At 38.0% G+C, this 14284-nt stretch overlaps 1 protein-coding gene across 11 annotated transcripts in view; it reads left to right on the forward strand.

Moving 5' to 3' along the window:
- SYTL2 (synaptotagmin like 2) overlaps positions 1-14261 on the forward strand; it is a 119176-nt gene extending 104915 nt beyond the window's left edge. For 7 of the 11 annotated variants that reach the window (XM_065936931.1, XM_065936934.1, XM_065936932.1 and 4 more), the window contains 8 exons: positions 958-1077; positions 2393-2562; positions 3698-3800; positions 6240-6410; positions 8126-8204; positions 10730-10829; positions 12153-12358; positions 13201-14261. In XM_065936931.1, coding sequence (XP_065793003.1) covers positions 958-1077; positions 2393-2562; positions 3698-3800; positions 6240-6410; positions 8126-8204; positions 10730-10829; positions 12153-12358; positions 13201-13346 — 1095 coding nt within the window. In that variant the 3' untranslated portion in view covers positions 13347-14261. Of the gene's footprint in view, positions 1-957; positions 1078-2392; positions 2563-3697; positions 3801-6239; positions 6411-8125; positions 8208-10729; positions 10830-12152; positions 12359-13200 lie in introns of those variants that run through there. The other 4 variants (XM_065936935.1, XM_065936929.1, XM_065936928.1 and 1 more) reach the window with 2 other exon arrangements.
- The last annotated feature ends 23 nt before the right edge of the window (positions 14262-14284 follow it).

The following is a 14284-nucleotide window of genomic DNA, read 5'->3' on the forward strand; positions in this document are numbered from 1 at the left end:
TTGCATGGCCCTGGAATATGTTGGCATGAACTAACCGCTCCTTTGTAAAGGTATATCCCTAACCCCAGGAGCCACTGAACTGCTCCATAAACTCTCTAACCCCAAAAGGAGCTCATTCTGAATCACAGATCCTTAAAGCTACCATCTAATAAACTATAGATCTAAATATAATAAAATTTATTATCACCACTTTTTCTTTCTTGACCCAGGTAAATATTTCCAGGGACATATTTAAAATAAATACCTTACTGCCACTTTTAAAAATTTGTTAAAATACAATGTGGGTAGAATGCATAATTCAATATACCTCCAGGTAGCAACAAAAAAGATAAGCACTGTAAGTCTATAGGAATACCTAAGAGGTGGTTTAAATTTACATATCAGTTCAGTTCACATGTGTGTGTGTGTATGCACATACATGCATATATGAAAAACTTGAAACAGATCAGATTAGAATTGTTTTCCCTAGTTTAATAGTGTCTCAAGTAAAAGATTTGATTTTTAGGGAAGTTAAGCCTATGTTACCGAGAGGAATTAGGTATGACATTTTATGATTTAAGAGTAAATATTAGACCTTTTATTGTCTAGGTAAAGATAATTTCTCACATGTATCAATAAAGTTTGCCAAACAATATAAATGTATAATATTAAGAGAAAACCAAGAAAGCTCACAATATGCTATCTTCTGTAGCACCTGGGGGCCACCATGCTGGTGAAAAAAAAAATCACTTTGTTATTTCAGTAGCTAAACACTGCTCTCCTGCTTAAGTGAGATCCTGGGTAGACCACCCACCCCATCTTGAATACCATTCCTTGGCAGTTAGCGCTGCTGTCCTTTGGCCTTGGAAAATGTCATACATGAGTGGGATACCAAGCTATTATCTTTATCTAAACTAAGATCGTGATCTTGAATCTTTCTGAATTTGAATTTTGTGTGTATTATATGATGTTTTGTAGAGTGATGACAGAGAGACAGATACAGCATCAGAAGGCAGTTACCAGCTCAGCAGACACAAGAAGAGCCCAAGCTCTTTAACCAATCTTAGCAGCTCCTCTGGCATGACGTCCTTGTCTTCTGTATGTAAACAAAGGCTTTGTGTTAATATCCCCCTGCTTCTGCCAACCTTGCTCTGCCACGCTCCTGCCCCTGTAAAATGGCCTTTTGTTATATTTCTCGGATTCCAGGGGTGTGAGAGTTTTGTTTTTTATCTAACCCACAATTAGCTTCTGGCTAGCTACATCTTCCTTTCTTCTCTTTTTTTAATCACAAGACAGTTCATATCCAAGATAAACAGATACCGTTTGTTTTGGATGTTAAGTACTTCAAAAATAAACCTAAATTACCAACAGGATGAACCGCTAAACTTCTCTGTGCAGCGAATGGGGTAACTATTACAAAGTCTGCTTTTATCAGATATGATTTTATGTGCTCTTTGCAGGTATAGAATTATACCTCTTTTAGCAGGTCATTTATTCTGACAACTAAAAGTACTGATTCACATTAAAAGGCGAGGTGATTCTTTGCCTCATGGAAGGATTCAGAATGGGATTTTCCAAAGGAAGCTCCCTAAGTGTAGTTGCTCAGATTTGATTTGGGGAATTTGACTTTTTATAGAAGTGAGATAGTTTTGTGTGTGCAGGTAGCATGTGTATAGAGATATATATGTATGTAAATATGTCCACATACATTTATCCAAATATCTATGATCTGTATATACATGCACAGATCTCATCAGATATGATAAACAAATGATAAATCTGTGCTTAAATTCTTACTGGCCTTGCATTTTTCAAACTCTTTTTAAAAAAATCAATTTAAATTGAATGTCTCCTGATAACAATCAAATGTATGGCCTTGGGAAGGCTTTAAACTTTCTTCATCAATCATCCATTTTCTACCCTTCCTGACCTCTAAAAGTGTATGGCTCAGTAAGCATTTTCTTAGCGTCAGTGGATGGGTAGCGTAGTAAAATTCCTTTTTAGTGCCTTGGATATTTGATAGAGCAATGTGTCAGTGTGTTTTTTGTATCTGGGGTTTCTCACATCCTCTTTATTTAACATTTTAAATTCTAAGCATGCCTAAAAATGGGACTCTGAATGCCCCAACCATAAAGTCACCCTGGTTTGAAATGAGTCAGCATCGAAATAACTTTGCATTTCACACTTTTCATCTGTGTCTCTTACAGGCAGTTTTTGTTAAACACCAGTCATCATGTCATGTATATCATGTCAGGTTGTCTGTGCTGGTATGCTTTTTCAATGCTATATTAAATTAGCTGCTTTTATATGCAAACTAGAGAAATAATGGCAAGCAAAGATTACACCCATGTAATCCTTGTGCTGGGTTCGAGTGAGACAGAGACAGACACAGCGTGTTTTCCGACGTTTTCAGGTCAGCGGCAGTGTGATGAGTGTTTATAGTGGAGACTTTGGCAATCTGGAAGTGAAAGGAAGTATCCAGTTTGCCATCGACTACGTGGACTCACTGAAGGAGTTGCATGTCTTTGTGGCCCAGTGTAAAGACTTAGCAGCAGCGGATATGAAGAAACAGCGTTCGGACCCGTAAGTACACTTTGGAGTCACTATTTTCTCTTAGTTACTCTTGTAGAAATTGGGAGAGAAAGAAAGAAATTGAAGGGAAAGTATGTGTGTGACTGTGTTAAAAAGGAATGTTCGGGGGGAAAAATGGGATGGGGGGGGGAAGAGTTGGGGAAAAATGCTGTTTATAGATCATATGCCAAACTTACTAAATTATAAGAATGTCAGAGAAACACAAAGCATTTCAAGTTGGAAGGAACCTTTGAGGTCATCCTGTCCTGATTCTTTTTTACAGATAAGGAAACAAAGGATAGAGAAGATAAGTACTGTTTGTTTATAGCAGCACAATGAGTAATGAGGACTTGAGTCCCCTTTCTCCACACACTTTTAGACTTTCTCTAAAAGGAGGGACGTGTCGGGCATACTTTATATTGCTCAGTGATGTAGAGATAGTTAGGATTCTAGAATAAGGTAGTTTCCACATTTAAGTTATATTCTACAGAACTTTAGGGGGAATTACTAATTCATTTTTGAAATCACAGGTTTAATGGCATTTCAGTTCAGTTATAAAAGTTGGAAAAAAAAAAAAAGTTGAATGACAGTCCCCATTTACCCCTATGCAGAAGTCTGATTCTTAATTATTTTGCTAGCATAAGCCCAACCCTTTGTTTTTGTTATAAAAGTAGCTGGGCCCAATAGCTTTACTTTTTTCTTTTTTTTACTTTTTTACTTTTTGTTTTATTTTACATTGAATATATCCTGATTAGGTATATACCAACATTTTTCTTTCAAAAGACAGTCTTTTTTCATTCTGCAAGCATCAAAGCCTTTTCTTAATAGGACACTAGCCAGTGAAATTAAGCATCACATTAGAGGTCAGTTGTCTTCCCCCTGCCCTACATTAGTTAAGGTCAAAGGAAGAAGGGAATTCAGGGACTACCCCTTAAAAATCTTCAAAACAATTTAAAATGATCCATTCCACTGAAGTCACTTAAAAGTTTAAGTATAAAGGTGTTGATGAGAGCATTTATTATATACTACTTTCGCTAGTGTCATGAAATAATTATTCCTATCAATTTCAAATGCATTTTTAAGAGCACAAGTAGACATGTCACTTTTATTTTCTCTGACCTTCTTGCCTGTTCAATTCTCTTTTTAGATATGTAAAGACATACCTGTTACCAGACAAAGGCAAAATGGGCAAGAAGAAAACACTTGTAGTGAAGAAAACTTTGAATCCTGTGTATAACGAGATACTGCGGGTACCTACGACCTCTCTATCTAGGAAAATCCCAAACGGTGACCTATGCATTTAAGAGGCCATGTCATCTTCGGTAGTATCTCTGCAGAGGAAGTCAGTCCCCAAGAGAGAAGGAAATGAAAAACCACTTTCTGAGAATCTGCTTTGTATGAGATGATACACCATGACTGTTGTATGCCTTGTCTCATGCATGCCTTCCATACTCTGCCAGGGGTTATTATTATCTACATCTCACAGATGAGGCTAATGAAGCTTAGGGAAATAAAGGAAACTGGATACACAGATGATAAAGTTGAGCACTGCAACCAAAACAATCTTCTAAAAGCCCAATTCTGATCATGTTATTTCTCTGCTTAAAATCTTGGAGGACTCCCATTAGCCTTAAGGTCAAGCCCGCCCATTTTAACATGCACACCCCTCCCTTGAGAACCTGAGCTCTGGCCTCATCCTTCCGCTTTCATCGTCTTTCTTCAGGTTACCCTGATTCTGTTCTGTTCTTTGGGGGAATTAGATTCTCTCACTCTGCTGGGACTTTCTCTTCCTTCAAACTGGGATGTGCTTCCCCACATGCTGTCCATAACTACTTCCCACAGCCTGAAATGCCTCTTCCTGTGAGAGGCTGTCCTTAACTCCTAAGTTTCCCTGCTGTCTGCTGCCTCAGTCTCTTTGTTCCACAATAGGCGGTGTTGACATTCAGCACTTTAACTGCTGGTTTAATTGTAAATTCCACAAGAGCAGGGATCAACTCTAGGTTGCTTGTAAACTGCGTGCCTTGTGCAAATGACTTAACCCATCTGCACTTTAGGTCTGCAAATGGGAGATAAGAAGAGTACCTATCTGGGACTTCCCCAGCAGTCCAGTGGTTAAGAATCCGAGCTTCTACTGCAGGGACCACAGGTTCAATCCTTGGTGGGGGAACTAAGATCCTTCCTGCTGCATGCTGTGGCCAAAAAGTTTTTTAAATTAATTTATAATAAACAAAGAATAGTGCCTACCTACCTCAGAAGTTGTGAACATTAAAAGAGTTAATATGTATAAAGTGATAAGTATGCATGAGTGTGTGTTAGTCACTTAGTCATGTCCGACTCTTTGTGACCCCATGGGCTCTAGCCCGCCAGGCTCCTCTGTCTATGGTTTTCTCCAGGAAAGGATACTGGAGTGGGTTGCCATTTCCTTCTCCAGGGGATCTTCCCAACCCAGTGATCGAACCCAGGTCTCCTACATTGCAGGCAGATTGTTTACCTTCTGAGCTATAAGGAAGTCCATAGTATAGTATGCATAGTATGCATTAAACACTTAGTAAATGCTGACTCTTAGTACAGTGTCTGGGATAGGTACTTTAAAAATGTTTATTGGAAGGAGAGATGGCTGGATAGATGAGTGGAGAATATACCTCACTCAAATGCCCATGTTCTATCTTCCTTCAAACTATCTCATGCTGCCTTAGTCATGGGTAACAGATTATTTAAAACAACAAATGTGAGAAGTATTATTCATTCTCTCTTTCTGAAAATGCTGTCCAAGTATTTGGTTATCCTCTGAGAAAAAGAGCGGCATTAAATTAACCCTCAGTTATCCATGAGTGAATTGTCTGTGGATTTTCTGTAGCAAGTTTTTAATTACAGTTTGACTGTGATATGCCTCAGCACCCTTGCTATTTCTAGGTCATCTACTTCAACCATGAGCTCAGGAAAAGCCAGCTCATTTAAATGGTAAACTCAGAGAAAAGCAAGTCTACTACAACCAAAATGGACATTCATGTAGTATATCATAAAGCCAAGTAGAGATTATTTTCAGATTAGAAGGACTATTATCCCTTCCATACTTATATATAATCAAGAATTGACTACATTTCAGATTAAAACTGTTAAGATGCCCCCCAAAAAACAAAAAACAGGTCGACCTTTTCTTGAAAAATATTTTATCCTTGCCAAATATCAATGATTGGAGAGATTGTATATATATGGAGCAGGTGAAATATGGGAACTCTTCTGTACTTTCTTTTCAATTTTGTGCACATCTTGAACTGCTCTAACAATTAGTCTATTAAAAAAAGTACCTTGTCCTCAGGTAGAAAACAGACCATTGGATTAAACTTCATTTGTATTTTTAGACCGAATTGGATTCATGTTATATCTAGTTAGAACTAAAAACATCCAGTAAAAATTGTTTTTAGAGAGCTATTACCAACTATGATACTTGAGCCATGATTTGCTTTTCGAGAGAGGGAAGGAAAAAATCAGCTTTTGTGAAAGATGGATTTTAGCTCTTTAAAACAAGACACTTAGAATAAGATGACTTTGCAGTATTTTTTGAGACTTGAAACTTAACAGATGAGAAAAATCTGATCTACACAGAGGACTTTATCTTCACCTCTATGTCATAACTTTGACCTAAAGTAATATTATTTACCCCTTTAATTTCCTTCTTTGAACTGCAGTATAAAATCGACAAGCAAATCTTAAAGACACAGAAGCTGAACCTGTCTGTCTGGCATCGAGATACATTTAAGCGCAATAGTTTTCTAGGGGAAGTGGAACTTGATTTGGAAACTTGGGACTGGGACAACAAACAGAATAAACAATTGAAGTGGTACCCTCTAAAGCGGAAGGTAAGTTTGGAGTTTTTTTGTTTGGTTTGGTGGTTTGGGGCCTGGGATTCAGGAGAGAGATGCTATAGAATTCCATTTTCATTCTGAATGCTTATCCATTGTTTGGAATCATCATGGCTTTTCACTCTGTCCCATAAGTCTCTTAGGCTCCTTTCTATGTTTTCTAGTCTCTCTTCCCCTATCTATTCCTTAGGCTGGCTAGTTTTTGCTAACCTATCTTTTAGTTAAATAATTTTCTTATATGCTGTATCTAATCTAGTATCTATCTAATATCTAGATGGATATCTATGGGTCCTCAGTTATTATACTTTCAGATTTATATTTTCACTTGATTCTTCTTTATAGATTCTATTTCTCTGCTAAAATTCTTTATCTTCTCATTATCTTTATGAATTTATTAATCAAAGTTAGTCAAAGTATGTATCTGAAAACTCTTATATCTTAAACATTTGTGAGTCTCCTCTGATTTCTATTGTGTGGTCATTGGGTCCTTTGTTCTGGTATGCCTGTTCATTTTTTTATTGCACACTGGACACTGCATATGAAAAATTCTAGGGGTAATTTGAGAGGATTTCCTTTTGCATTTGATACACAGAGAAAGGACACACTGCCTCAATCTAAGCAAAGGATTAAAGGCAGAGGATTAAAGGCAGAGCACTCTCCTCCTAAGTTAGCACGATTCAAAACGCAGCTAATGCCTCGAAGTGGAAAGAAAGCATTTCAGGCTACAACAGCGTATCCATTTGAACCCTATCTATCTTAATAATTCTTCAGCACCTTCAAATAGATTTGTTTAATCCAGTTTTTTTGTTGTTATTGTTCTCAATGTGAGGGTTAGTGTGATACATACAATTTATACAAACTGTTAAGTATCTATACAGTAAAGCCATTCTGCTTAAGGAATGGTTCCAAAATACCACATCAAAGTCACATTAAGCTCTTATTTCTAGGTCTACCCAAGACTTGCTAGTTAAGAATTTCTCAGAAGTTATCAAAAGCATCTCATTTTTAGCTTCCTTCTGTTATGTTTCTGACATACAGCCTTGTTTTGGCCATAAGGCTCTAAAAGACCAGAATTTGAAAGTAAAACTAACTTTTATAATAAATGTGCATTAAAAAAAAATGTATTTATTTATTTTAATTGGAGGCTAATTACTTTACAATATTGTGATGGTTTTTACCATACATTGGCCTGAATCAGCCATAGGCGTACATTGTAAAATGATTGTCCAGTTTTTGTATTCTTACAGGCATCTCCTCATCTGGTCTAAAATAATTAGGTTAATGCAGCTATGAAAATGTATTATTTGTCCCCCACCCATACCCCGGCTCTTCCTATTCCTTTAAAGAAATAAAATAGAGATAAGTTGTTTTGTGTGCTGGCTGGATCACTAACAAAAATATATGTGTTTTTATAAAAATATAAGCATTTCAGAACACCTTTCCCATCTCCAGGAAAGCCATTCTGGTTTCTCTGAACTGAAGGACTTAAAATGTGTTCTGGGTACCCCGCAGAGTTTTCCAGGATACACAGTGTAGCCTTCCCAGATATCAAAGCAACAGTCCATCTGTGATGGGGAGGGAAATTTCACTCCAGGGCACTCATGATTGATACCTAACCTCAGAAATGAGGCAGATATGGCCCTGTAACAGAGCACAACAAACATGGTGAATGGTTTGTGTCTCACACCTGCTGACATGCCTTCATTTTCCAGACAGCACCAGTTCCCCTTGAAGCAGAAAACAGAGGTGAGATGAAGTTGGCTCTCCAATATGTTCCAGAGCCAGTGCCTGGTATGTACTGATTTTCTGTCCAGATTTATGGCCTTACCTTAGCCTTCCTCTCTCCAAGGATTTCTTTGAGTTCTATGTGTTTTTTTATTTTCAAAAGTGAAGCTCTAAATTAACTTACTAACTTAGTAAGGGTCCAAATGAGTCAATCCACACTTGTAAACTAGAAATTTTTCTTTATTCTTAATTGTGGTCAAAACACATCACATACAATAAAACCCCACATAACATAAAATTTTTCTTAACCATATTTGAGTGTGATTAGTTGTGGTTGTTGCATGCTCGCTCACTTGTGTTCGATTCTTTGCAACCCCATGGATTCTGCCAGACTCCTCTGTCCACATGATTCTCCAGGCAAGAACACTGGGTGGGTTGTCATCTCCTCCTCTGGGGGATCTTCCTGACTCAGAGACTGAACCCTCATCTCCTGCATTGACAGGCAGATTCCTTACCACTGTACCTCCTGGGAAGCCCATTAGCAGTGTTAAGTATCTTTACAATGCTGTGAAGCATGTCTTTGGATTTTTTCATCTTGTACGTCTGAAACTCTGTACCCATTAAACCACAATGCTTCTCTTGCTCTTCCGTCCAGGGTCCCTTTCCTGGTAGCCACCATTATATTTTTTCTGTTTCTTTGAGAAAAACTCTCATTTTTTTCTCAGCCCAGTTTACAGCCCTTGTTTTAACTTTGGCCTCGCTCTCCCCAAAGTTTGTATGTACACAGTGTAAATGGCCCTTCCTCTGAAGTGCTCTGATACAAATGGAACTGGGGTGGTTCTTCCCCCACAGGTGGGAATGAAAAGAATTCATATTAAGCCCCTAAGAAATTAGAGCTCATTTGTCCTCTACCCTCAAGGTCTCATTAGGGTAGGAAGTTTTTTCTTCAAAATTACGACATTATGTCCTTGATGTTAGACCCTCAGGTCTCCAGCACAGTTAAGGAGCAAGAGACTGTCAGGAAATGAGTGCTAACCCCTCTCTCATTTCCCACACAGTTCCCTAAGTTACTCTCCTTAAGAATTCATATGAGGGACATCCGAGGTGGTCCAGTGGCTAAGCTTCTGTGCTCCCAATGCAGGGGGCCAGCGTTCGATCCTCCTTAGGGAACTAGACCTCACGTGACCAGTTAAAAGTTTGTACAGCACAACTAAAGAGCCTGAACGCTGCATCTAAGACCCAGGACAGCCAAATAGATAAATAAATAGAAATAAACGTTTCTTGAAGGTAGTGGGATGACAGAAATGATGGTGAGGGCAGTGATTAAACAGAGAAAGGGATTCCAATTCAGCTAAAAAAAAAAAGAAAGGAGAGAGAGTGAGGACAAGCAAAAGGTATCTTTAGGTCACATGGCACCCAAACTGCCATCTTGTTACATCTGGATCTTTTTAAAAGACAGATTCTTTTCTATGTAATTTGTATCCCATCATTTATGGTCAACATACATAGAAATTCTGCTAGTCTCATTTCCCATTTTCCTCATGATTATTTTTTGCTGGGGGAGGGGCAGGAGATCCGCATGTGATGGACTCCAGCTTGTCTGAGTTTTTGCTCCTATAATAGTTTCTCCTCCCTGGAATGGCTTCCTCTTCCCCTAAACCTGTCCAAGTCTTTAGATGAAATCCCATCTCCTCCGTAAAGCTTTTCCTGAATGCATTTACCCTCACTGATCACATCATCTTCTAGAACATCGCAGTAATAACTTGGCATTTCATTCTATATTACATTTTACTGCCTTTATTGAGTTTCTGTCTCTAGCTTACCTGTAAACATTTCCCAAGCACATAGATTTCTTGCATTCCTTGTATATCCAACAGCATTCCTAGCACAGGGCTGAGAATATAATAGATGCTCATTAAACACTGATCGGTTGACAGATTGGATTCACCCATCCAGATAAACATGGGGTCGCAAAGAGTCGGACACAACTGAGAGATTAACACTTGCACTTTTTTCCTTCCATCCATGTGCACCCAACCTATATAGAAACTTCAGACTAAGGCCAATTTCTCAGTAATTCCCTGTCTATAATATTGGCTCTTATGTGTGTCCATGCAATACTCCTATAAAATGCATAACTACTTTTAACAAGAGTGACTATACCTAAACCAGTACCTGTTTTGGTTACTTCATACTCAGATTTGTTTAAATGCCTCCTATGAGCACTGATTAATAATGGTATTCATATTTGAAAAGTATATGCGTCTCACTGAGTAGTTTTGAACATAACTGTAAATGGATGATTCACATACCTGATATCTATAATTGATCTTGTTGAACCAAGCAAGACCCAGAAACAATGATGTAATATTCTGTACTTGCAATGAATTATTTTTATAGAGTTACTTGAGCTCAATACAGCCAGACTATGAAAGAGGTCATTAAGAATAGATATAATCATTTAGGATCACATCATCAAGCACTCAGTCGCGTCGCTGTGCCAGACCATTTTTAGATTGGCATCTTTGGAGGCAGCTCTGCCAAGAGAGGAATGGCAGTGGAATTTCACTTTCTCTCTTTTTCTGTTATAGGTAAAAAACTTCCTACAACTGGAGAAGTGCACATCTGGGTGAAGGAATGCCTCGATCTACCACTGCTAAGGGGCAGCCATCTAAATTCTTTTGTTAAATGGTACCAGCATTGATAATTCTGCCTCCCTCAGTTCTACAATAGCCTGGCCTTTGCCAGTTGGTTTTAATTTTCTGTAACTGTGATGCTGAAGTTCATCATTCATAGTATAAATGAACTAACTTGAGACAGTGGTGACACAAGCTAGAAGGATCTTTGATATGAACCCCCTGCAAGTCTCCATTTAGTTTAAGAGGGAATATATACAATGGAAACCAGAGGCCACACACTCAGATATATAATGTCTTCTAGGAGGTACATCTCCTGGTGAGGACAATATTCAGTATCAAAGGACTTATGAAATGGCTAATGGTGATGCCAGACCCCTTGTATCATTTGTGGAACATCTGTATTATGGCCCATTTGCAAAAAAGCCTTTTGTGTCAGCCTGTGAATATCTGGAAGTTTTTTGATAAACAGATCCATACTAATAATTAGCTCTTAAGAACTTGAAACAATTTAGGTTTTTAAGTTGCAAACCTTTTCTCAGTTTTAATGTAAATGCCTAGCATCTAGAAAATAGTAACTAAACAGATGTTATTGTGCTGTCCTGACTTTCTCTAACTAGTTTTATCTATATAGATTTTATCAGAAGACCAATTATAGCTATTTAAGTTTATATGACATTATTTAGGATTTTCCCTATACATGTTCTTCACAGATATCAACTCGTAAGCCTTTCAGCTCAGGTCAATCTCCCATTCCAACACTAGGCCCAACCCTTCTTGCCTTTACAAGATGCATGGTAGGGTAAATTAATTTCAATTATTACCATAAATTATATGTAAATAATCATATAATTACAAATTATATGTAATATAATTACAAATATGTAATATAATTTATTCCCAAAGTCAAATCTAGGGAATTGGAGAGGCTTCTTTTCCAATTCTGTACAAGACTAATTTCTTAGGCTCTCACAGATAATCATGAGTAGATTTTAGAGGAATCCTCGAACAGTTGCTATATAGTAAATGCTAAATGCAGGTACTGAACTAAGTTGTTTGCTTAACCTGTAATTCTAATATTAACCTTATGAGGTAGGCATCACCATTCCCATCTCATAGATGAGGAAGCAAGTGTCTGAGACATTAAGTCAATTTCCCACAATACACAGCCAAGAAGTAGCAGAGTCAGGACTTCCTCAAAGCAAGTCTGGTCCACTCTCGTGCATAATCTTGCTAGCAGAATGCCCACCATTACCATCTCTCTGCGTTCTTTCTCCTTCCATTTCCTCTTGCCAATCCTCAGCAGCTGAAGCACACTAAAAGCATGAGAGTTTGCGGTCTTACTCCAGTGCTCTCACAATAATGTTTCCTTTTGTAGTACCATCCTTCCAGATACAAGTAGGAAGAGTCGCCAGAAGACCAGAGCTGTGGGGAAAACCACCAACCCTGTCTTCAACCACACCATGGTCTATGATGGGTTCAGGCCTGAGGATCTGACAGAAGCCTGTGTAGAGCTGACTGTCTGGGACCATTACAAATTAACCAACCAGTTTTTGGGAGGTCTTCGGATTGGCTTTGGAACAGGTAACATGTGTTACATTTTTAATTTTCCATGAGTCTAATGCTTCTGGAGACAGCAGAGGTTGGTTGGTTTGCTTCTTCCTAAAGAAAACAGATACTCTATTTCTGTTAAGTGTAGTGAGATGAATGAGTGGAGGAATGTCAGGCTGTGTGCCAGGGACTCTAGATATGAAGACTAATAGGATGTTGTGTTTGCCCACACAGAACTTAAGTTATTGTGGGGGAAACCAGAAAAGCCTTCGTCACTACTCTTTCCTGAAAAACCATTTATGGCCCTTCATGGCTAAATGCGTGCTTTGCATAATAATAGTAACTAACATTTATGGAGCACTAGTCACTGACCCAATGCTTTATTTGCATTATTGCATTCGATCCTCACAGAAGTTCTATGAGTTATTGCTAATGTCATATCCAGAGACACTGATGTTCCAAGAAATTAAGAAACAGAGCTAATAAGTGGCAGAGCCAAGATTCAAAATTGAGTCTGTTAGACACTAAAGCTGTAACTACACTTTCTTAGAGATCACCTACTGTCGCTTTCAACCCAATGCTGGAATCCTCCCTACTGTTCCATTATATACCTGACAGATTCTCATCTACATTCTATATGGACAAGAAGAGAAGTCATTACTCTGAGAGTAATGGGAATAATCCCAATTGTGGAGAGTTCCATTATCAGACATCTCATATGATTAAACAGTTCTTTTCTTCTGTTGAGTCCCAGCCCCACTGGTGATGTTAAAACTCTTCCTAACTGTCTCCATTGGTGATTATAATTAGGGAATGACTCAGTTTTTCCCAATGAGCTCTTCGTTTTTAAATGCAAAGCTTCCCTTTTTTGTCAGGTAAAAGCTATGGTACTGAAGTGGATTGGATGGACTCTACTTCAGAGGAAGTGGCTCTCTGGGAAAAGATGGTGAAGTCTCCCAACACTTGGATCGAAGCAATCCTGCCTCTCCGAATGCTGTTGATTGCCAAGATTTCCAAGTGAAGCCAAAGTCCACGGGCTCCTCCACTGAAAACCACAAGACAGGTGGAGTCTGATCTTGTAGGCAGAGATCTTCACCTTCCATCTGTTGCCTGGAACAAATGCTACATAGCATGTTAAAGTCAACCTGCACATACTTCTTTGGTTACAAAGACTAAAAAAGTTAAATAACAACAAAATGTGTAACTTAATTTGTGACTGCAACGTTAAAAGAAGATGTTTGAGAAAGCTAAGAAAATCAAAGATTTGCTGCTGCATCAAAGAAAAAGCTGCCAAAAAAATATTAAATGTTGTTAATAAGCAAAAGTTTCCAGTTTGCCATCATGTGTTTCAAACCAGAAAAGGGTTAGGAAGGCCTCCCACTTGATCATTGAAAACCCTTGCAGGAATTGAAAAAATGTTGGTTGTAGAAGAGTGACTCAAAGATATTCCTACAAGCAGGGGGGAAAAAATTAGAATATCGTGAATAAAGAATCTGTTCATAAGAAAACTATTCACTCTGTAGTCTCTCTGAAATATGGAATTCCTTGTTAGGGCAATGAGACTGAATTTACTGCATGTATTTTTGCTTTGAGAAGTGTTCCCTTTTCCCAATGTTAAAGTCTTATGTGCTTTGGTGCCACCCACTGGCCATAGGTGAAATTAAGTTTTTGGCTTAATTTTCTCCTAAGTTTCAAGCCTGTATTTTATAATAGGGTACCTATATATAAAACAAAGAACAAAAACTTTGCATATATAAGATTCTGTTTTTCTTACAACTCTACTATATGAAGCAGCATGAGAGTGGTCACAAACATGATTTGCGACAAAGTTTTAATTAGAATGTAAATTGTTAAATTACACTGTCCTTCCTATGTATGTATAATTTTCATAAAGTATTTTGTAAAAACCCTTAGAATAAATTATTATATGATTTAATGGTATTGTCAAAGTAATCTGAC

Source organism: Muntiacus reevesi, chromosome 5, assembly GCF_963930625.1.
Source record: "Muntiacus reevesi chromosome 5, mMunRee1.1, whole genome shotgun sequence".
Taxonomy (NCBI): domain Eukaryota; kingdom Metazoa; phylum Chordata; class Mammalia; order Artiodactyla; family Cervidae; genus Muntiacus; species Muntiacus reevesi.